Below are 26,878 nucleotides of genomic sequence, written 5' to 3' on the forward strand. Positions count from 1 at the left end.
TTTAACAATAATATTGCTGACTTAACAGCTGTTTTATTATTGACTTCTTGTTAAGTGAGTAAAATTTCTATAATTTTCTCTTTGTTTTTAGTATGTGAGAATATTCTCTCTTTAATAATTTGTTGTTAAAGTTAAATCAATGTCGCTATTATTTATTTTCATATACACATGTATGAATGTATGGATGTATCTATAGATAAAGTATAAAAAATGTTTGAAAATTGTTCAAAGTTTTTTTTTTTTTTGATATTAAAAAAATATTTTCATTTAAGAACAATTTTTTTTAAACCAAAATGGAAATTTATATGTATTTACACTTAAGTATGATAAGAACATCATGTTTACTGAAGTGAAATACCAAGACACGACTAACTAAGTATGTAATTTATGAAAAGTAATTTATTTTAAAGGTTGTTCACTTTAATATTTTCTGATGCAATCTAAAGAAATTCTTAGAAAAATTTCATTATTCTCTTGTTAACAAGTTTCTTTTAAAATTTTTACAATAAATCAGTGTTTTTATATAGTGATTGTATAGATTTCTAGTGAAACTATGACTAATTCTAAATTTAATTTTTAAAATAAAACAATTTGTTCGCTCTAACATGTTCTTTTATTGCAAAGAAATTCTAATTATTAAATTGAAAAATTCACAATTTTTTGAAATTCCATCAGAAAATCGTTAATTGACTATGGATGGCTGTTGTCTAAATTATTATTGATTGTTGGAATTAAATTAATTATAAAGAATTTATTTTATATTAATACAATTTAAAAATGGATCAGTAATATAATTTTAATCTAGTCCCGATGATAAAAAAAAATTTTAAAATTTTTGTATTAATTATAATTATTACAAGAACCTAATAGAATCAAACGCATAGATTTTAAAGTTCCTAACTTACAATTCAAACTGTTCTTCTATGACATAAAAAAATTATTTTTTTTTGATTCAATATTCTAAATAAAACTTTAAAGTGGCTCAATTATTTAACAATGATAGCTAGCATTCTATATACAGGTATCCCTTGTATAACGCGATAGTTACGTTCCAGGGAAATTCCGCGTTATGTGATTCGCGTTATATAAGACTTAGTTTTCATATAAATATGTTCCAATAACTTTTTTTACAAAATAAAATACATATTTAATAAGAAATAACATATACAGCTAGTCACAAAAGTATTGACTCACCTCTAATTATTTTAAAAAAGTGTAGTTTTTGACTCCTGTATATTGAGAAAAAATTTAAATAAGGCAAAGTAAAACAATTTGTATATTATTCTTCAAATTTTTTTATAATTTAAAAAAAAAAAACAACAACAACAAAATTCATACTCCAAATTTTTACGCACAAAAGTATTGACTCAGTCAATATGAAATCAAGTAAAAAAGTTAATTTATCTTCATTAATATTTGGTTGGGTATCCTTTTGATTTAATAACACTCCGAAGTCTATTGGGCATTGAATGGACCAGATTGGATGTCACGGAAGTGCTAATTTTGGACCATTCTTCTTTTAAGTGGGATTTTAGCTCTTCTTTACTTTTAATTTCATGTTTCAGCAAAGAACACTTTAAGTGGGCCCATAAATGCTCTATGGGGTTCATGTCCGGTGATTGTGGAGGTGTTTCAAGCTTTTTTGGAACATTATATAGGATCCATTCCTTCACTACGAAAGCACAATGTTTAGGGTCATTGTCTTGTTGAAACATATAATCATTAGAAGGCCCTAATTTTTCTGCACTGCTTCTTAAATTTTGTTTTAAAATGTTAAGGTAAACAAATTTATCCATTGTAGAATCTATAAAATGCAGGTTACCAACGCCATTCGCCGACATGCAACCCCATACCATTATTGATCCTCCACCGTGTTTTACTGTCGGTAACAAATTTTGTTTATCAAATTCGTGACCAGGTTTTCGCCAAACACGTTTCTTGGATGATCCAAAAATTTCAAACTTGCATTCGTCGCTGAATATAACTTTGTCCCAAAAATCAAGATTTTTTGTTAAATGAGTTTTAGCAAAGGCTAAACGTTTTTTCCTGTTAACTTCATTGATCCAAGGTTTTTTTCTTGGTGCACGACCATTTCTACCAGTATTTCTAATGGTCCTCCGCACAGTTTCAACACTAACGTTAGTTTTTGTCGCTTCCCGGATCTCTTTACAAATGGTTACACCACTAGCCATTGGATTTTCTTTGACCCGTCTTATTATTTGTCTCTCATCATTAGGGGTCAAAACTTTAGGCCTAACAGTACGAGGTTTATTTTCTAAAAGATTTTGGGTTGTGTATTTTTTTATTATATTTTTAATGGTGCTTTGTGGTATATTTAACTGTTGCCCAGTTTTTCTTTGAGAGTACCCCTTCTCATGAAGACAAATAACGGCTTTTCTTTCTTCCAATGTTCTTTCTCGAACTTTACCCATTTTTTTAATTTTAATTGCCGCAAAACGCTAAACTTGAATATTGGAATATGAGAGGGCAGCTAAGAATTTTTATAGCACTCATTACAAATGAATAAACCGCTAACAAATGGGAATTCCCCAATTTTTCAAGAATATTTTTATAATGAGTCAATACTTTTGTGCGTAAAAATTTGGAGTATGAATTTTGTTTTTGTTGTTATTTTTGTTCTTATTGTTTTTTTTTTTAAATTCTAAAAAAATTTAAAGAATAATATACAAATTGTTTTAATTTGGCTTATTTAAATTTTTTCTTAATATACAGGAGTCAAAAACTACACTTTTTTAAAATAATTAGAGGTGAGTCAATACTTTTGTGACTAGCTGTATTTCAACTCAAAACTAAAATTCAGATTTTGTTTTAAAATTAAAACCATAAAATAGAAATAATAACAATTAAAAAAACAAAATAAAACAGATTCATACATATAATTAAATTTAAAAAAAACTAGAACAAACTTCATTATAATTAATCTGTTTCGCTGTCTTCAAACATCCTATTTCGAGAAAGTTGTGAGCGTTATAGGAGGAGCGTCTCGAAGGCAAAAATGGGAAATTCCCGGTTTACATTGAAAACAAATATGAATACACATCCCAATGGCCAAAATGATTGTGAAAACAATGATAAAGATATTTTTATCGGATATTGGGATTTTCAACTTCGCGTTATAAAAGTCCGAATTTCGCGTTGTACTGAAACCGAATTTTTTTTCCAAATCGCGTTATATCGAAAACGCGTTGTATAAGTACCGCGTTATACAAGGGATACCTGTATTCAATGCAGTTAATTGAAAACTACAAGATTGTAGCGCTAGTATTAAAAATTAATGAAAATTTTTAAAATTTTGAACTTAAATTAAGTTTAATGACCACGTTTTTTTATGTAACAATTATTTTTGATGATTTTCAACTTTTCTTTAAATTTTGATTACAATTATTGAAAAAATATTAATGGGCAGGATATTAGAAAGAAAAAAAAAAGGAAATTTTTGAAACTAATGAAATTGGCAAATTGCCTAAATAAATTAACTATTTCCGTAAAAGAAATCTGTAATATTCAAATTATATGAAGAGAAGAAAAAAAACTTGTTTCAAAGTATTTTTTCTTTCTCTTCATATTGTAAGATGAAAAAAAAATTTACGTCATCCTCTTTTGCGTCAAATATTGTCAATTTATCTATGGCGACAAACGTACACATTAAAAAAAATGCTTTTTTTTTAACTTTTATTTCGTATATAATTTAAAGTTTAATGTTAGTAAATTAAAAATAATTTATGCAAGAATAGTCATATAAATAAATACATGAAAATGATTTTGAATTTAGTTAGCTGGACATTAAGATGAATTGTAAAAGATTAATTGTTAAAGTTTCGGGAACAATTCAATGAAATTTCTTTAAAAAATTCTTGCGATCTTAAGAGGAACTAAATAAAATTTTAAAAATTTTATCAAAACAAATGCATTAACATTTGAAAAATTTTTAACAGAAATGTAACTTCAAGTTTACATAAGTAAATTTCAAGTTTATATAATAATAACATAACGTTCAAGTTTACATAGGTTCAAGTTAATAGTTGGAATAAAAAAATCGAATTTAGCTTAAATGTAACATTGAAAACTTTCCTGAATAAGAATTTTAATACTTTTTCATTACAGTTTGAAAGAAATTTGGATCTCATTATAAACTACAGTTTGCACAAAGCTACAAATTTATAAATTAGCCCTTCGCTACCAATAAAATTTAAAAAAAAAAATGAAATTCGTCTTAAATCCAAATGTGAATTTGAGCAGGATTTTGTTATTGAAATTTGAATCTATAAAACTTAAAGCACGAATTACTTTTATACGCTAGATTGCCCATAATATAAAAACGTACATATATTTACTTTTAATCACGCATAACGTTTCACACTACACAACATAATCAGTGTGTCGCATCAATTGCAACTTTTAATAAGGCATAAAAAATCGGAAATTGTTGAAAGAAGAAAAAAGTTTTTCCATTTTTTCTATTTTTCTATTTGAAATTTTAATTTTTAATTGCAATTTAATTCACTATTTTTTATTTAATTTTTTTCTTTTTTTTTACAAAAATTTTGTTTTCTTTAATTGAGACAAAGTGAGAGTTTTCTTATCTGTTTGTAATGTTGAAAAAGTTTTGTTATGAAAATTTTATTTTTATTTATTTTGTATTTTTTTCATTTACGTTTAATGTTTATAAATATATTTACGATATATAGACACAGGAATTCATATTATATTCACGTAAATTATTTATACATACAAACATACGTACTTGGTTTAAACTTATACTTCTATTGCAATGTAACAAAATTCTTTATTTTCTATTTAAAAGTTTTGTGTCAAATTGATGTGAATATGGCAGGGTGCCAATATTATATATTTCTTAGTATATTGAAGAAAGTAAATCTAAATGTTTGAATTTAAAATAATTTATGTTATGTTATTTTTCTTTTTAAATAATTTATGTTTTTTTTTATAAGAAATTTTTTGCTTTTGGGTCGTCGTTCAGATAATTTCACTTTAAAGATTGAAATGTGCATAAAAAAATGTTGTTAATAATATAAGTATGTATTTTACAATATGAAATCAAGACGATTAAAAAAAAAAACTTGTAAATAGTTTAATTATAAAAATTGAAAAATTGCATACTTTTAGGCATCTTAATTTTATTTTAAAAATTGGTCAAGAAAATTATAGTTAAACACTCATTACTCTATTTTTGTTGAAGATTATGAGTTATATATTATGCAGTTATACGCAGTTATTGTTCTTTTCTATAGTATTATTAAAAAATTAATTGGGGATTCATAAATTATAATATAAGAAGAATTTACTAAATTAATATAAAACTAATATAAATTAATATAAATAATTTAATAATTAATATAAATATTAATGTACCTAACTTACATTAATGTTGAATGCAACTGTGAGTTAATGAATATAGAAGGCGAACGATTCATTTGTAAGAATTTGCTCTAGACCCAATGGATTTGTAAATTGTATGCCTTCAAGATGTAGGTTTAATATTAAATTCTTGTATTATAAAATGATTGAAGTGATCTGTTGAGCGAGGTCTCTCAATAATTAATCTCTAATAATTTAAATATACCGTAATAGAATACCCTCATTAATTACTCTTAATCATGCTGCACTGTTTTTCAATCAGAGCTACAATAAAACAAGAAATATAATTAATTTAGTGTCGTTTTATTAAAATTAAAATTTTTTAATATTGAATTTTGTATATATTATGTAGTATATCTTAAGTACTTTAATATTATAACACTAAAATTTGAAAACTAGCCAAACGATAACCCTGATAATGTTTATTTGTATATACATACATATAAGGTACATAATTATATTACGTGCATATATGGTACATATACAAATATATCGCATCGAATTTTTAGTACAAAAATATTTTTTTTTTTTTTTGGCTAAAATATATATTTTCGTTTATTTTTAGTTTTACTAGTGCTGTTAGTGGTATTTAAAATATTTTTATATATACATATATGTATATATACATATCTACTTAATCTACTTAATCCTATAATTATTTAAATTAAAATGAACATAGTATATTTAAAATTATGTGTACGTCTATAAAAATTTGTGCAAGAGTATTTATGTATGTACGTATATAATACATTCATGTAAATGAAAAAATTTATTCATTACATCGGATAATGTTTAAAAAGTGTCTAAAAAATTAACCATATTGTAGTTACCATATAGTTGAAAAACAAAAAAAAAATATTTTCCGTACCAAATTGTAGGTACGAAAAAATTAATTTTTTTTTTTTTTTTTCGTTTTTTATGAGAAAGTGTGCGTGTGCATGTGTACAAATTACAAAAACAACAATAATAACAAAACACACATTTTTTTTCACTAAATTTTATACATCACACAGGTATGAAATTTATAATAAAAAAAAAGTAAAAAAAAAATGAAAAGGTTTTTCTTTTTTAATTTTATTTTTAAGTTTTTTTTTTTTTTTAATTTTTGATGTCAGAGTGAAATTTCTGGCAAATTTTCTAAATTATGTTTTTGTTTTGAGTTGCTTTTGTTTTTTTTTTTCTTATTTTTCTCTTTTTATGATATTTTTGTTTTTTGTATATCATTTTCTTCATTAAAAACTTTTGGTTAATTTTGTTAAATTTTCCTCAGTTTAAATTTATAAATTGTCTCGCGCGATTTAAATGTTGCGCGCAAAGCGGCAAATAAGCAAGCAATTTAAGAATATTTTTTTAATAAAATCCGGGTGAAATAAAATTCAAATAACACGAAATAAAATTTAATTTAAAAATTTTAATTCAAAAAATTTTAATATTAAATTTAATTTTTTTTTTTGATCACTAATTAATTTTAAAATTTGGTTGAATTTTTTTGATCTTATTATAAAATTATCGTGTGTAATAATAAAAATCTATAGTGTTTTTTCTAATTCCGGATTATTATAATAATATTAAGAACGGGTTTCAAAATTTTTTAAAATAAATTAATAAAAAATTTTATAATTCTTATAACTCCTGATTAATAACACAAAAAGAATAAAAATTTTTGGATTTACAAGCAAATATTAAAAAGGAATAAAAAAACGAATATGACGACTTATTATGCGAGGAGTACTTATATTAATCCACCAACAATGAAAAGGTATTTTATACTTGAGGAATAATTTTTTTTCTTTTGGAATATTTTAACTCATCTTAATATTAATAATTGGAAATATAATTATTTAATAGTAATTGTCTAATAATAAGAGTAATAAATATTTAATAATGTAAAATTGGTGCGGTATCCTTAAAGAAATTTCAATTATAATTTTGGTATTTGTTAAATATTTTAATAATAAAAATTTTCTTTTTAATATCTTTTGCTCAGATAGTACAATGAAATTTAACTGAAATATTAAAAAAATGGTTAAGTATACATATTCAACTGATTTTTTAGTATACCAATTGTAGATTTCTACATTCTAAAATCTTTTTCTACTAATCTACAATCTAGAGTATCAATACAACACAAAGTTAAAATTTATTTTATTAGTGCAAATATGGTGTTATTTGCAAAAAAATATGAATTTTTATTTAAAAAAAAAGAATTGATAAATCAATTGTGATAACGATAAAATTTACTTGCATGATAATAAATGTTTTCTATTTGCTCTCTTTTTTTATCAAAAAATTCTTACCATTTTTGTATGATAAGAACTCTGAGTATAAACTTAAATAATTTTCTCTCATAATTTATATGCCATGAAAATTTATAATTATGTTTTTAATAATTTATTATCTTAGGAAATTATTTTAGTTACATACTTTCTTATCACGACAAATGTCATATCAATTAAACGTTATCGTATCATATATAACAGCCCATTCTTAGAATTCTATATAGGAGGAGGGTATTTTAAGTTTTTTTTTATTTTCACTCATTTTTCAGTTTGTTTTTCTGATATTAGCTTTAATTGAAACTCAAATTGAATAACATTTAGTGTTTAGTTTTAAAATTATCCAATTGCAATACTAAAGAATGAAGTGTTTTTTTTAAATTAAGAAATTTAGGAAAATATTGTAATAGTTGCCTGCCAGCAGTATCTTTTGATGGGGTAATTTTAGAGAGCACTCGATGACGCGCCACTCATTTTTTTGTTTCGTTATATTGAAGTAGACAAGAAATTTTGGTTATTTTAAAATATTTAGTTGACTAAAAATTTCGTAACTATTAAAAATATGAGAAAAAAATTTTCATTCTCCAACAGAAATTTTTTATAATATTGATTAATAAGTTGATTTTTTTGAATATTTGATGATCAATATATTATATTTTTATTTTTTTAAAACTAATTAAGCATCTACATTAATTATTTTTAATTTAAAATAATTTATTATTCATTAGATTTGATCAAGCATAACTGTATATATAAGAAACCTTGATATGAATTTGTAATACTATACTATTAAAACCTTTCTATGCATACATATGTATATAAATATGTTAATAATGATTAAAATATCTAAAATTTTGTCATTGATAATTTTATTTTAAATTTATTTATAATTAATAAATGTAGCATTGGTTAATATTCTTAAATATCAACTGGTTTCTAGTTTGGTATTTATATATCATACCTATTCGATTGTGTTAAAATTGCAAAGAGTCTCATATTAATGTTTAGTAATATTAACTTGTTTTTTTAGCACTACTAATGATATGGGATTAGTAAAATTATTTCTACTTCATTTCCTAGAACTAAACTATTTGGATTTTTAAAATAAAAAGAATTAGTTATTTGATTTTTTAATTAATTGTTCATTTGTATTATTGTATCTTCGAATACACTCGAAAATTCTTAACTAATTGAAATATCAATTTGTTTATTTCTATTATTTACTGTTATTTAACTTTCATAATAGTGTTAATTTACAATATTTAGCAATTTTATATGAAAAGAATTCTATTTTATTAAATTTATTATAATTTCCTCTTTAAAATTGCCTTATAAATATTATGATATAAAAAATTAATTTTTCAATAACCAAGTGTATAAATATATTTACAAAACAAATTAAGATAACGCTTATTTATTCTTCTCTATAATTTAAATGAAAAAATGTGTTAATTTTGTTTCACATGTAAATTGTACAGGTGCGTTATTTGGAAATATTTTTTTATATTTGGATTAGAATAAAAGAGAAATGAATTTTAAACCTACTTTAACATATTTACTTGTGTAAGTAAAAATTTCATGGTTCTGAAAAATGACAAATTGAATTTTCTGAGTTAGAACACTTTCTTGGCAGGGACATGTGATTATAAAAAAATTTAATTTGATTTCGCATATTTTTTTTTGTCCTTTTTTATTGAAAATTTAATTATAACAAATTCACGGTTCAAATACTGTAATTATCACAGAAAATGGCTTAAAATTACGCAAAACTGATAAACAAATAAATATAATTTTTAGTACTTTTGTATAATTATCTGAGATATTTTAGAGTTCACTGAACTGAATTTAAACCTAAAATTTATTTTTACATTTAAACATTTGGGTAAAATTTGGTTATTTCCAACTGTTTTTGTTTTTTTTTTTTTAATTCTTGTATATGTACTTTTTTTTATTTTTTTTACCGCCAGTATACTATATTTCCGGTATATTCACCATACTCTATATAACATAATATACTATTTGTCACTTAGTCATAATTGAATCGAAAGTTATAAATATTAGAGACTAAAAAAAATTAAAAAAAAATATTTTTTTTGTTTTTAAGAAGAAACAATCTAGAAAAACCTAATGAATTTTTTTTTGGCAATTAATATTTTTTCTAATATGACGTCAAAAATATATAAGATTCCATAATTTTTCACGTTCAAATCAAAATAAATGATTCACAAATTGAAATTAATAAAAAAAAAAGGAAAAAAAGAAACCGTTTTCTCTAAACTGACTTAATAACAATCAACTGCTGTCATAGACAATAAGATGGGAAAACACAGATGTAAATAATAAAAGATGCCGGTTATATATGAAAAAACAAAAAAAAAAAAAAAGAAAACAAAAATTTTTTATCTTCAAATCAAATTCGTATATCAACAACAGTGCATGAATAATTTATTTTTCACCCACGATTTGGTTTAGTTTCCAAAAAAAAAAAAAAAAAAAAAAAAAAAAAAAAAAAAAAAAAAAAAAAAATTAAATAAAAATTCATTTTGTCTACCCCTGCTAAATTTTTCTTTCAAAATATTTTTGTATTAAAAATGTTTTTAAATTTTTAAATTAAATGAACGATTAAAAAATTTGTTATTTTATGTGTCATTTAAAATTGCATTATTTAAATTTATTTGGCGATAATTGTTTTTGGGGGCAAAATAGATTTTCGGCTTTTTTTTTTCAAAAATAATTTTGTTTTAACAATATTTCAAGTAAATTTTCAATAAATTTTGTACCAATTGCATCAAGTTGAATAAATTATTTTAAAGGTGGCCTGAGTTCATTTCAAGTAAAAATAAAATATTGCTTTGTTTGAGTTTAAGATAACAAAAAATTCACTTAACTGGTTATTTGCTTTAAAGTATATTTATTTTTACTATACAACAGCATAAGTTTCAATTCAAACTATTGACATTGTCATTTCTTTTGGAACAAATGGATTTACGTCGCTTTCAAAATAAAGCATCAATTTTAAATAGGAACAAAAAAAAAATTGCATATTAATGAGTGTAATTTATTTTTTTCTTATAAGTAAATGAATTTAATACACTAATATTCCTCGAGGTACGACGTCTCCTAATACGACATTTCTAGTTACGACTCAATATAATTTAAGTGATTTTTTTGCCAACTTGCGACATAAATATCGTAATAATCAGCTATAAATGAATTGATTAATTTATATATAATTTAATTTTTTTTTTTTTTGTTAAAATGTTTTAGATTTTTGTTTCTTTATTATATGCTTTGTATATTATTTTTTTATGTTTATTTTTTTTATATTTTTATTAATTTATAAGAACTGAAAAGCACAATTTTCATTTTATTCTGAAGTAATTAAAAAATAAGCTTGTAAATTATTACTCTCCACAGTGTAGTATCATTTCTGATAGTACCATCAGGGGAATTATAAAACAATAAATTTACAATTATGTAAACTTTTCAATAATTTTTAATATATTTTGATATTATTTATTAAAAAGTGTAAGTTTCGGAAACAGAATTAAATTATGATTCAATATAGAAGAAAATCAATGAAAATGTTGGATTAAAACGAAAAAAAATGTATGCATTTGCCCATTTGTTTTTTAGTTTTATATTGTTGTTTTCTTTTTTGTTTTGTCTTTTAAATTTTCAAAAGCAAATTATGTAAAAATATTCATATAATTTAATCAATGAATTTAAAACAATGCATTTGCATAAATTATATTTTAAATGTCCTACTTTTAAAATGTCCTGTAAAACTTCTGAATTTTCCAAATATTTTCTCTATAATTTTTTTCTTTTTGTTTTCAATTTTAATATTTTACTTTTTTAATTTAGTTGACCGAAAACAATAAAATCACATGTTTTCTTTTTTTTTTTACATTTACTTGTCATTATTTTTTTGTTTATAAAAGTTTTGCACGAAATGACCTTCAATGTTATGTCAGTATGAATTTTTATATGTGTATGGAACTATTCCTCAGTTTCTCATAAATTTTTTAAGTATAACGGCATAAATGTGTTAGACCATTTTTTATTTGATTTTGTTTTTTGTTTCTATCTTTTTTTTTATATTCATACCTAATGTATTAGCACAAATTTTTCTAGTATACTAAATTATTTGTGAAGGACAATGTTTTTGTTTTTTTGTGTAAAAAAAGGATACTTTTTTATTATTTTATACAAGAGTATATTATATGTATATTATGATGACGGAAATTATAGAATTATATTTTATTGATTTGTGACCATTATGTCTGAATAACTTAAAATGTAATGAATTGGAAAACAAAAAATGGCGAAGAAAGGATATTATTACTCGTACATAAACAAAAGAAGGAAAGAAGGTATTTTTTTTTGAAAAACAAAAAATGAAAATACAACAATTCAGTGACATTTTAATAAATGTGCTTAAGGGAAATAACTATATATACATATACAAATATTGAAATATGTATGTAAACAGAGAATAATAAGAGAAAAAAAAACATGAGGAAACGCAATATAACGAGAATAAATCAATTACGAAAATGCTTATACTCAGTTATGCTTTTTACTTTTCTTTTTATTTTCATAATTAATTAATGAAAAAATATTTTCAATATGATCACGGAAGGCTGTATAGTTATTTTTTATACCCTATATGTACAAAGTAGAAAAAGAATTTAATGAAAAATATAAATTTTTTACATTTGTGTGAAATTTTTTTATTTCTTCGAGGAATTACTTGCGATTACAACAGTGAAATTAGGATTAAATATTATTAAAAATTAAGGGTTAAAATTTCAAAAACTAATTAAGAAAAAAGAAAATAAGACCGAGTATAAGTACCCAATTTGTTTGCTGATTTGTGATATTTAGTTTCAGCATTTTTAGGAACTTGCTAAATTTCAATGATTTTCTTAACTTGGAACTTATTTCTAATTAAGCTTTTACGCTTCTCCATATTAGTTACTGTTACTTCTGTGTTATGTATTTTTAATCATCACAAAATTTATATCACACTATCATTCTTTCCAATATAATATAACAAGTTGTTGTTTTTCTTTAAAAACTTTAAATATATAGGGTATACGTGTACTTATTTTTCTTTTAGTACAATGTCTAATCAAATTATTATAACTTTTCGTGTTAATATCTATTAAAAGAGTTAATGTCCCTTAATTATATTTTTTATAATAATATATAAAAAAATTTAAAAGTTCATTCAAATATAAGATAATCGATTTTATTTAAAAATAAATAATCGATACGAAAAACTTACGTAATTAATTTCTTTTAAATTATAATTACATTTTATAACATACACATATGTATGTGCAAATAAATGGTGAACTCAAGTTTATTGTTCGTTATTCTTTAATTGCTGAGCAATAATTAAATTAATATATATATTATATAATTATATAAATATTAACTATAATAATTCTTTAATATATAAACAAGTATTTTTCGACAAAAAAACAAAAACAAATAGAAAATGATTAATTTTTATATTCACCACCTACACAACAAGTGTTGTGAATCGAAAATTAATACTTAATGTTATTTAAGAATATTTTTAAAAGAGAGTGACATAAACATTTGAATAGTAAAATTGTTATGATAATAAAATAGAGAAAATAGTTGAAATAGGATTTCATTAGGTAATAAATTTTATTACTTATTTATTATTGTGTGATTATAACATTAAGATGCCACTTTTATGATAAATTTTATTAACTGTTAAATAAATATTATTTAAATCTATTATTATGTAATTATTATGTGTGCGTATTATGAATCCTTTTCAATATATTTAATTTATTTCTTGAATAAAATGGGATTTGCTATCAAAATAATTATAATTGAAAATGAATAAAGAAAATAATTTTAAATTCAAATTCGACATTATATTATATATACATATATATATATATAGGAAATTAAATTGTTGCTCAACACAAAAAGATTTTGTTCATAGAGACAATGAAATTTTAATGTTAAAAAGGGAGGAAATTTTTTCGACATGACGTCAACACAGAAACAAGTTTGATTTCTTTAATTAGTATATTGTTCTATGTATAGCATTTTCAAATCTCATCTGTAATATACTAATACTGAGAATTTTATTGTACATTATTGTACACTTTTAAACAGAAGAAAATGTAAAGCTTTTTTATGTCCATATAATATACTATTTAAATAGAGAAATTTACTGAGAAATAAAACAAAAATTATTGTTTTAAATCTATATTTGATCATATCGCATATAATTGTCTCAATATATATTTTATAATTCAAAAAATGTTACTCAATGTACTTCTTCGATAATCAAAAATCTATTAATCATCATTATTTTTTCATTGCATCTCTTCTTTCAATCAATTTTTCTTCTTGAATTGCATCAAAACACATCTTAATGTTATTAATAAAATTTCGTATATCGTAAATCATGTCGTAAATTAACATAACCATAAAATTTTTGATTTTTATTTTAATATTTATAGGTTTTTATAAATTTCATGGTAATTATTTTGCTTTTTGGAAGATTTTAAACAAAATTATGTACATAAGTGAAACCATAATTTTACCTTGTCAAAATTTTTTCTGATCAATATATTTTCTGTTATATATAGATGAATTTTTGTTTGAAAATTTAAATAACTTTTAAATAACCTACTTCTACACTCCCAAAAAAAAAAATTAAAATCTGAAATCTAAAAATAATCAAGAAAAAAAAAACTAAATGAATAGTATAAAATAAGAAAAATTAGCATTTTTAAATAGAAGTATAGTGAAAATTAAAAACAAAAAATAAAAATGGTGTCTTTTGGCTAATTACCAACTATAAAAAAATACTCTAATTCTATATAAGAAACCATTTTAATATTTCCGTATTATTTCAAAGTTCATACACATTTTTAATTTTTATAATAAACAATAATGTGTTTGGTCTCTAATGAAACTAATTGAATAATTTTTTGGTTCTCTTGCTTAGAGTACAAAGACAGATATAAGTGTTTTAAAACAAAAATAGAATATTTTCATATATATAACTATACTTTCTATATATTAGTCATTGTACTATGTATTGTACATGAGTTCAAAGTGATTTGACCAGTAGAAAACGGGATTTACGGAATATAAAATAAAAAATTATTAAAAATATAAAAATTTTGACAAGTTTTCCTTTTCATATTTTTTTTATTTCCTTTTTCGTATTCTATTTTTAAAATTTGATTTAATTTCAAATTTTTTTCACCTGTATGAATTTAAAAATTAAATTGTTATTTAAGTAAGTATTGGAAAAGAATCAACAAATTGACTAGTAAAAAAGTATGTTTTATAAAACAAAATCAATAATGCTTTTAATTTCAGTTTTTAAATTTCAAATGCTTCTTGAACTGTATATGCAAGCATACTTGTTATAGCTCATGTTGTTCCAATTATGTTATTTACGATCTGTATGACCATATTATTTTGAATTTGTGAGATTTTCTTATGTGAGAATTTAATAATATGCCCCTTAAAATATGCAATAGGGAAAAATTTTAATGGTTACCACTGTTATCCAATGCTAATTTTGAAATTTCTCTCACAAATTACTTGGTTTCTTTATGTTTATTTTGCAAAGCAAATTACTTATACATGATCCATTTTATTAGTTTTAAATTTTTTATACTCGTTATAATTGGTATTTGAAATTAATAGCGAATTCGTTTTGTCTTTAAATAAGAACATGGTTTTCTAATCTACTATACTTAAAATTATTATCAGTCACTTCTAGAATTTATAGCTCAAAATTTTGCATTCGTCTAAAAACGTAACTTTATTTTTATATCTTTATTAAGTTAGGCTTTCCGTTTAATTCTATAACCATACTTAAATGTGGTCTTGAACCACTTATAATTATTTTTTTTATTATTATAGTACTACACAACAGTTGGTTTAAAATTATTTATTGTTGACTCAACATGTAAAATTTTTATAATCATGCTGTTAAAAATATTTATTCGTCAATTTAAAAAAATTTTATATCAAAAACGCTTGAATTGCATGAATTTCAATAATTTTTAAATACAATTAATTTAAAAGCGTTGGTTAATACATGTGTTTAAAACAAAAAATAAAAGTATACAAAAAAATCGCATGCTATTTATAAATTTAAAAAAAAATGATTAGATTTCACTTCTCATATATTAATGAATTTTACCTACATACATATGTACATTCACACATTACAATTATAATTTTAAAAAATTTATCAGCTTCCTGAAGCCATTCTTAATAATTTAAAAATAAAAACAAAAAGCAGTGTGAGTCTCGTGCCTTTATAATTTTCAAATTAACAATTTGTTGGGAAAAAAAAAAATTGTTGTTGTTCTTTTCATTTAATTTGAGTTCTTTGTAATTTTTCACTTTTAATTTTTCTATATTGGTTATGACGAAAATTGTGTAGTTTTATGTTTTGCATTTTTTTTTATTGTTTTGTTTCTATAAATTATAAAAGTCTTGACATGATTTCCTATACAACTATTTAGCAAATTTAACAAAAACATAAGAAAAATAAAAAATATGTTTAATTCATTGTAACCTAAAAATATTATAAGCGTGTCAGCGATTTATTTTTCCATTCTTATAAAAAAAAAAAAAAACAAATATTTTTTCTTATCAACGTTGTTTTTTTTTCTATTAAGAAATTTTTTAATGATTCGTTCATTTTTCGTGTAATTATAACTAAGGAAAATTTACTTCGAAAATTATGGTTTTTTAAAACAATCAATCAATTCTAATATGATTTTATGTAAACGTTATATATAAACATTTATGAATACGTATTTAAATTTAGAACGCGCTAAGTCAATTTTCGTTAATTCTGGGTTTATATTAGAAATCAATTATTTTCAAGTCGATTTTACATGGTGTTAAATTTAACCTTAAAAATCAAAAAATTCATTTTAAACATTTTTGATTTTTGAGTGAAAATGTTCAAATTTGTTTCACTCAAAATTCAATTTTTTGATTTATCCCATTTTGTAATTTAATCAACAAAATTATGTACACCGAATTAACGCACATACATAGCTTTTTTTTCTTTTTAATTATAAAATCAAAGGTAAATTTAAATTTTTTATTTGCAAGAATTTTTGTTTGTTTTTGTTCTTCTCTTTTTAAAATTTCAAAATATTGTAATTTTCAGTTTTTTTTTTTGCCTTCTCTTATTTCTTTTTATTTTTTTCTTTTGTTTTATTCTTTATTCAATAAAACAATAGCGCCGTCAATAACGGATGATAACCAAAAAAAAATTTTAATTTCATTTTATTTCTTAAATGAGATTTTTTTTTTTAATTGGCGTTCAAAATTTTCTTATGTTTTATTTTGATTTCATTTACGTATAAAGAAAAACTTCTATTATGCTTTTATAATTGCGCTTTCTTGGTTTCAGCTGAAAATGTAGGTTTTTTTTAAAAAGGAAACTTATTTTGGAGTTCTTGTCTGTAAAAAATATTTTTTTTTTTGTTCGAGAATAATATTTGAGTTTTGTTTTCGTTCAATTAATCTCAAATAATCTATAAAATTGCAATAATTCCCGACTTTATAAAGATTCACTTTGGACGAAAACAATTAAAACAGTTGAAGAGTAAGTTGTTAATTTACCTCAGTTCCCTATTATATAATTTTAATCTCCCTATATTAAGAAAAATAATAATATTCTCATTTAAAATATCATAACAAAAAACGGTTTGTTTTTTGTTATGATATTTTGTCTCATTATCCACTTATTCTCATTATCTCATTATCTGTCTCATTATCCTCTTATTTTGTCTCATTATCCAGTTATTCTGGAATAGCATAACATTATTCTTACATTTTAACAAGATTTTGCAGCCATTATAAGCTGGAAAATGTAATATTGCTCTTTATTTCCCGCCTCGAAATGGTATGGATTTCGAGTTATTTTCATGTCTTTTTTAAATTTAATAAAATAAAATTCGATAACTACTAATTATTGTTTTTAAATATCTCTTTTAAATAAAATACAAAAATATTATATATTATTAATTTTTATCTCCAAATTCTTCTACAGTTAAAAAACAATCTGCAAACTATATAATTTAAATTTTTGTAGAATTTAGAATTTTTAGATTTCTTTGCAAAAAGAATACTATCTCTTTGAGTAGCAAATACGTGTACTCGTATCGCCAGTTCATGTTTTTTAGTAAAATATTGTAGCCTATAATTGAACATCAGAATATCACTGTTTGACCTATTATTTTTATATTGCTCAATACAATCGAAGCATATTACTATGTGATTTTAACTGTAAGCATCTTCCGAAAATTTTCCACAATTTATAAGCATAAATCAAACAATTTAGAAATCATGTTTTATAGAATATTAAAAATCATTTTCAAGGCAATTTTCATCATACAATAATTAAGTTTCTATTTGTAAATAATTGTATTCTTCTCTCTTTTCTCAGAATTATTTACAGTGATTCTGTAATATTTTACATTCTGTTTATTCATTTTTTTCTTTTTTTTTTGAAATTTTCGTAGAATCAAATTAATTCTTAATTTTCGAACTGATGTTGATAACAATTTGTTTTTTGTTACTTATTATTTTACAATTCCAATAAAATTGGTCATTTTATTGTTTCTCTTTTATTAAGCGATTTTATTTAACATTCACATACATTTATATACTCGGCAAATACGAGTACTTAACTGAAGTATACAAGTTATACTATATTGGATTTTTCTTTTATTTTATAATTATTATTATTCTTTGTGTAAAGTAACTACTTTATAATTATTGTAAATTAAGTTTCGTGTAAATTTGGGTCACTCAACCGTGGCAGAAAAACACAACAGCAACAACAAAAAATAAAAATAAAAGTAAAGTAAAATAAAAGAAAATTTCCAACTAAAAAAAAAACAAATATTAATGTCTTAAAAAAATAGTTATAAATTTTTATTTTTATGTTTTTCTACTTTGTTTTAGTTTTGTTTTTTCAGTTTAAGTTTTCCGTATAACATTTTTAATAAACATAAAAAACTCAACCAATATTTTTATTGTAAAACTTTAGAACAAAATAAGGTTAACGAACTAACCTATAAAAACTAAAATATTAACAGATTTTAAATTAAAAGAACGAATGAATGACTGACTGACTGTGAAAATGAGGAAGGAGGTAATTGGCCTAAAAATCGATTTTTCTATTTCTGTTATTATAAACACCATTTGTGTGTTATATTCAATGATTTTTATATATACATATAATTTTAGAATTTATAGGCGTAATAATTTTAGATTTCATATTTCTTTTTTTTAATATTCCGCAAAAATCATAATTCTGTTAAAAAGTTTGTATATAACATTTTAAAGAATATATGTATATAATAATTTTTAGTTAATAAAACGTGTAAAACGTCTGGCCAATATTCTATTATAAGATAAATAAAAATGTTCCAGTTTTTAATTTTCAAAATGATCTTGAAACATCACAAAATCAATCAAATTTATTATCCAGCGATGAAGAAAAAAAAAATCAATCATTCAATTTTTTTAATAGCTTCGACACTGCTTTTAATTTTTTTTCTTTCTTTCTTATAAAATATTAGTTTGAACTAGTTTGCCGCTTTATTTTATGTTGGTCATGGTTTAGCACTCAATATAAATATGCTTATATTTTTAAAATTTATTTTATTCATTTATATTTAGCATTATTTTTACAGTGTGTACAATAAAATTGATGTTGTGATTATTTTAATAGATATTTTAAATATAGACACAAACCGGAGGGTCTGTAACTTGGTTAATCTCTCGAAGGCAGAAAGGTGGGACAATTTTATAAAAACAAATCGTTCCTGGGGAGGGGTGGTAGATGGGACACACAAATGAATATTTGTGAAAAAACCCAGTCGAAAATTTTTGGTTTCGACAAAAGGGTTTATCGATTTAAATGGCTACAATTTCCTTAATTATTAACCGATTAAAAAAAATAATATGCAATGGAAAACTGAAAACTCTGTACTTTAAAAAATAATGTGGCATTTGAGGCATTACTTGAAAAGTTTTTGAGGAAATAAATTAAAACAAGGAGAAGAAATGTCATATTTTTCACAAAGCACTTAATTACTTAAAAATTTAGCTTATTATTTAACAGAGAGAATACCATATATGAAAATTATATTTCCTGTGGCATGCTGCTTATTTTATCCAATTGATAAACGATTTTTGGCTGTTTTTGTTTTCTCCCTCTGCCTTTCCCTCTCTCTCCTCGCTGCTGGATGATTAAAAACCTGCAATATTTATATACGTATGAGCTTGAATATAGTTTAATTGAATACATTTTAATATTTTTGAATGTAAGGGGCTGTTATTTCTATTGATGGTAATTTTGCTTAAATTTTTACTCTCCGTAAAAAAAATTTTTTAATAAAATTAAATTTAATTTTTGAATTAAAAACTATTAATTGTGAAAAGAAATCAGTATCGCATAAAATTGTAGTAATTAGGACAATAATTTATTTTAATTTTCAGTATTTTATTTAAATGTTTTTTGTAATTTAATTTCATAAGCATTTAAAATTATAGAAATATATACATTAATTTTATTTAATTTTAAATTTATTCAATAATAAAAATTAAAGTCATGTTAAATGTAATGTAAGAACATAATTCCTACTTCTCTCAAATATTAAATTACAGTAATAAAATAACATTTTATATACATATATTTTTCCCGTTTTTGTTCATTTATTTTATTTTCTATTATGCATATTCCATTATTATTGAATTGACATTTATGACAACATGCTGTTTCCATTAACACTCTTACATTATTACATACTTTTATTTCTCCATTAGCACTCTCCTATGTATTATTGTCAGACACAACAGCCAACTCTTTTGAAATTTAAAACTTAAAAAAAAAGTAAACAAATTATATAAAATTTTAATTTTAAATTTCAAAGAAATCATTTTTTAATATCGAATATTTAGATTTTTTTTTGACATTATAAAGACATTGGAATGTTTATACATACATAGTAATTTGTGTCAGCTATTTTAATTAATAAATAAAATTAATACAACAATAAAAGAGAACAATGAAAATAAAATTGTTTTATAGGTGATTAAATAGTTTAATTTTAATAATTATTTTGAATGACAACATTATTTGGGTAATAAAGAAATAAAAAAATTTTTAAATTAAATTGCTTATACATTATTTAACTATATTTTAGTTTTTCGTATATAACGTCGTACTAAAAATAACATTTTCATACGGAATTTGGATTTTTTTATGAATTTTTCTAAAATACATAATTAAGTTTAATTACCTTGAAACTAATTCAACTTGCCGCCTTTTTATGTTTACTAGATTATGTAATTAGAATTTTTTAATATTATGCTTTTCAAATGATGACCTTAAATGTGATTTAACACTGTTGTTTCATACAAATAATTAAATAATTTAAAAACATAATTTGAGTCCTAAAATTCTGTGGTCAATATAAAATGTACAAATTAATAAAAACTATACAAAAGATTGCTCTAAATTCCGGAACCATAATTACGTTTAATCTTGAATATTGTGTAATGAAATGAAACTAAATATTATTTATATATATAGCTACTTCTGAGATGTGAAAAATTACGATTAATTCTAAAAGAGCTAAAGACTTGAGACAAAAAAATTAAATAGGGTTTTGTGTTAACTTTATTAGAAAGTTGACGTTCAATTAATTTTAGTGATTCTGACGAAGTTTATTTAGTGATTCTGACAAAGGCAATTAAATAAATGCTCTTGTAAATCAAATATATTAACGACGGAGCTATTCTCTTATTTGCAATTTGAAAAATTTTCAAATGACGGGAGCTTCCACAATTATAACGTCAATGTGGGTTAATAATTTCCTTTAAAATTGGATTTTTAATAAAGTCTAAAAGTGTTATACTTGATCATTTCAAATCTTATATTTTGATGTATGAATTATTTTGTCATCATAGTTATGAAATTACAAATTAGTATGCACCGTTTTTACTTATTATCCCATTTTTGATATTTTAATGCAATCGTATTCAGTTACAAATTCAAGAAACAAAATTTACTTGCCGCCATGCTAATAATAATAGCTTTTATAACATTCAATAGTATACGATTAAGTAGTTATAGTATTTTTTTACTGCTTATAAAAATCATCACTTAGAAAATTAGAAAGTGTTTATCAACATTAACATGCTAATTTTAAAATTAAACGCAAGTACCTTTCTCTAACTTTTTCAATTTTCTTCTTCCATCATTTAAACAATAATTTTCTTTTTATTCGTTCTACATCATAACCATGATTTACCGTAACACTTCGTCTGTATAAAATTAACTCCGGATCAATGAAAATCCAAAGTTTTTTTTTATTTCTCCATTTTTAAAATTGCATAACTTTTATAGTTGGAAAATTGTTAAGAAAAATTATAATGAAAATTGAAAGATTTGATTTAATGGTTTTATAAATTTTTTATAAGTATGCAAAAAAAAAAGTTATATAATAATTTCTTATATAAAAATGATTGATTTTCCATGTAATTTTTATTTGCTAATATTGTTATGTAATTTATACTTTTAGAAAATTTAAGCATATTGTGTATAATTTTAGAATCGTGTATGAATTCATAATGAGTATATATAATATACATACACATAATTCTATAATGAAGACTGAATTTCTTATAACATAGGGTAATAAGAATTTAATAAGAGAGTAATAAGAATTCCACCTAAGAAAATGTACGGGAAAGAAATTAATTTGCTTTATGTGGGGGTTACACGTTTGCTCTACTTTCATTTAAAAAAACAATGCAAATTCTTAAATTTACCATCTTCTCTATGTAAAATTACTTTGTCCAATTTACTGTTTTCAATTAACCGCTTACAAATAGGTTTGTGAGCATGTAGTATACTTAAAAATTCATAAATTTGGCAACATAGAAATGAACTATTAAGTTGTTAACTTAAACGGATACTTTAATCTGTATACATAGTATTCAAAATTAGCACATTGTCATATCATATAGGGGCGGCAAAATAAAATTCTTCTACACGGCATTATATATTTGTTGCTATAAAAATACGATTTATGTTTGCATAAAACGGCGAAAATAATAAAATTAATTTTTAGTTTATACTCCGCATGCTGAGAATTGAAAATTTGATACCGATGCAGTCATCGCAATTTGTTACATTTAAGTACACCAAAACAACTTTTTTTTACCGCATATCGTATTATGCGTCTTTTTAGTTTCATCACAAAACTTTTTATTTGTTTTAATTTCTTCCGTTTCTCTCTAATTTTCTTTGCGGGGAAAGTATTAAATGAACAGTTAATTGTAAAAATATAACAAAAGCGGTGAACGGCAACAGTGAACAATTTCCGTTTTTAGCCCAGATAGAACGTTCCGTTTGAACGGAACGGTAAAATCAACTATTCATTATTTTGCATATAAAGTCATACACTTCCATGTGTGATAGATAATGTTAAACAGGAATTTCGGCGCTACTTACCCGCCGACGGTAATTTCGCTTGAATCTGGGTAGTCCCATTTAAATATTTGTATTCTATATAAATTCTGATATTTCGCCGCTTTGTTCTGTTTTAAACTTAAAATGAAAAATTATGTTAACTATCGTGTAATGGAGTTTAATGGCATTTAAATTTTCAAATTATTTCTACAATACTTTCATGGTTGAAATATTTTGTAATTTAATATTTTTTTGTAAATTGTAAGTAAATTGACTAATATACTTGCAATATACTTGTATACCATATGATTTATTATAGCAAAGAGACCTTGTTTAAGTCTTTCTAATTAGATTTTGTAGTATAAATCAAGTATACCAGACATATCCTTGTAAATTTCGGCGAAATTTCCTTTGACTCTTTATCAATATTAAATATAAAAGAAATATTGTATCAATAAAAGAGAAAGGTTAAATATAATTTAAAATGTTTTGTAAGAAATTAAAAAACAAAATAAAATAAATAATATTTTTATTTATCACTATAATTTAGATATTTTCAATAAAAAAAAAATTATATTTTTTTATCTTATCAATTCTAAATATTTGTCTAGAAAATGTTCCCAGAAAATTTTTAATTTATTTTTATTATTTAAATGAAAATCGTACTAAAAATTTTGCATTGTATAACCTAAAAAAAAAAATAAATTTATAATAATTTACACATTTTGAATGAGATTGAGAAAAAATTCTAAAATAAAAATTATAAAAGCAGTGAAAAAGTACATTAAAAATACAACGATATTTGGCACGAGTGCGCCATTTATTTATTTAAATAAGCACCTAAATATATTATACATATATGTATATATTTTTAGAATTAAAATTATATTTCTATAAATAAATTTTATTGAGCAATTTAACAGTCAACAGAAAATAGTATTAGAATATGTGGAGAAAAATTTTGTTACAAATGTTCATTGCCTTTTTTAATACTAAATATTTTGAATTTTATGGGCTATAATACTTTCCCGTATATTATAATTTTCATTCATGAAAAATGTTAGTAAATAATTTACAAATAATGTATATATATGTGTATGCATGAAAGCCAAGGATAAGGAAGGGTATCCAAGGGTGACAAGGGTATGTTATTTTTGTTTTTTTGATCCGATTATTTTTAGAAGTCAAATATATTCATATTTATTGTCTGAACTTTGAAAAACATACTGTTTATTTTGTAGTACGTCATTGACAAGCTTTTTCAGACAATATTAAATAATTCGATAAACAATATTAATAACCATTTTGAAATTCTTTATAATTAATTAATTTAGTTGCTTAGATTCGATTTGGTTCTTTTATTGTTTAATTATAAGAAACAAAGTGACATCAATTATATTGGTCCCATTAATTTCAAAATTAATATTAAATTTTTGACTACAATTAATAATAAAAGAAAATATAAAGCTATTTTCACCATAAAAGCCGTAATTGTATTCAAACAATGATTTCCGATATTTTTTTATTAAAGCAAACAAAACGTTAAATATAGAAATAAGTATGAATTAAATTTACTAAGAAACAAAAATAATCAAGAAATACAGAATAATTTTTAATATCAACTATCATTAAATAAAATAATCATTTTCCAAATTCAATTAATATCAAATAAATACGAGTATTATTTACAACTATAATTGAATCCAACTTCAAACAAGTTTGAAATCTAATAATACAATTTACCATATGACAAATTTGAAGAATTCTTAAGAATATTTAATGTTCATACCATGATTTGTATAATTTGTAGAAAAAATACTATACACACTCTACATATGAGACTGTTTGGTTTTAAAAGATTTGGTTTTGGCTAAATAAAAAATGTGTATTATGTCATCAACCACAGCTTATAAAGTTTATCCGTACGGTTGAAATATAAAAATACAAAACTAAATTTTATATGAAAACAAAATCATACCATAAAATCTTCATGTTTAAATTTTTTTTAAAGGTTATTAATGATTTTTTTTTTTGCTTAATTGTTTTTGGAACTAAAAATATTGCTTCGATCTCATTTTAAATCAATTTAGTTAAAATTTGAATAATTTGAAGAGTTTGGAGATGATAAAGTAATTTTGTACAGTATAAACTGAACTTATACAAATGAACAACTGAATGTGTAGTATTGAAGTTTGTCCTAATTTGTATAGACTTTGAAATTGCACATTACTATAAACTACAATTGTTAGTTAAATTTTAAGTAGAAAATGAGATTTTTAAAGGTTCCTGTAAGACATTATGAAATTAGAGTTTTGTTTCGTTGAAAATTAGATAACAACGCAGAAAATTTAATACAATCTAGTAATAAACTTGTAAAATAGAGAAGCTTGTCAAAATTCCATAATTGTTTTGAGATATTTGGGGTTATGCGGCATTTTTAAATAAAATCGTCTGGAATCAAAAATAAAAAATTGGAGCCGAGATCGAATTTTAAAAAATTAGAAGGTATCCCATTGCCCTTCTCATTTTGAAGCAGAATATAACGTCAAGCATTAATGCATGTATTTCACTCCTCTAATTCAAATATAAATTTTTTATAATCATGCATACATAAGGAAGGTATACTGCTCTACTAATTATGTAAAATAAAATTGGCAATCATAGTTTGTTAAAAAAAATTTTTTTTTCTGTTTTGTTTCTTCTTTTTTTTTTGTTATTTTGTGTAACATGCTAGACTAATATTAACAATATAATCACATTATGTATAATCTATTTAGGTATTTGTAATGTTGGAGTGTGTGGTTATGCTTTTTATTTATAATTTTTTTTTGCTTTTCAACGAAACAAAAGGTAAAAATTTATGAAAATTGAGGAAAGAAAGAAGTTGTTTTTGTTTTGGTATTTAAAGCATTTCTCTTTTTTAGTTTCGTATAAACTTTAAATATTTTCATATCAAGATCTAGAGACATATACCGTTATTTTATTCTAATTTTAGAAATTATTGTAATAAAAATTCATATTTTTAGTTTTTTTTTTTCATTCACATATGTTTTAATAAATAAATATTTATGCTTTTCTATTCTTTGTTCTTCGGATTCCTTTGTTTATTCAGCACTATTTGCATTTTGTACCTATATGTATATGTAACAAAGTTTAGTCCGGATTGCTTAATATATAAGAAAATTAACAATAAAATAAATTTAGAAACAAATATACTATAAGAAATTCACTATAAAAATTTTGGTTATTAGAAATTTTCTTATAAATTTCATTGTTATATATCTTTAAAAATAAATTAAAATATTAAATATAGAAAATATATTTTATTAAAAATTTATTTAATATTTGTCAAATAATATAAGTGTAAATTTTCATACATAAATCACTTACAAAATTATTGGTTCTCCGTTCAAATAAATTACAAAATGAAGTATGGAAAAAGGGAATTTTAATAAATTTTGCGAAATATCATTTATAAGAACAATGAAAAAGTATAAATACACAGAAAAAAAAGAGTAGAACATTTAGCTAAAACAATAGTATAAATCACCTAATAAAATGCTTGATTTTCAGCCTCCTAAACTATTTAGCTACATTGCCTAATTTAAATTAGCTGAATTTACTTTTTAATAATTAGGAAAATTAACCAAATAAATTTGCTGAT

At 22.3% G+C, this 26,878-nt stretch overlaps 1 protein-coding gene across 3 annotated transcripts in view; it reads left to right on the forward strand.

Moving 5' to 3' along the window:
- LOC129615290 (dnaJ homolog subfamily C member 7) overlaps positions 1-26,878 on the forward strand; it is a 57,003-nt gene that overhangs the window by 6,729 nt on the left and 23,396 nt on the right. The window contains exon 1 of one of the 3 annotated variants that reach the window (XM_055530420.1): positions 6,705-7,159. The exons of the other annotated variants lie outside the window; for them this stretch is intronic. Coding sequence (XP_055386395.1) covers positions 7,107-7,159 — 53 coding nt within the window. The 5' untranslated portion in view covers positions 6,705-7,106. Of the gene's footprint in view, positions 1-6,704; positions 7,160-26,878 lie in introns of those variants that run through there. 3 annotated transcript variants of the gene reach the window in all.

This window comes from Condylostylus longicornis, unplaced genomic scaffold (assembly GCF_029603195.1).
Source record: "Condylostylus longicornis isolate FDR11 unplaced genomic scaffold, ASM2960319v2 ptg000135l, whole genome shotgun sequence".
NCBI classification, from domain to species: domain Eukaryota; kingdom Metazoa; phylum Arthropoda; class Insecta; order Diptera; family Dolichopodidae; genus Condylostylus; species Condylostylus longicornis.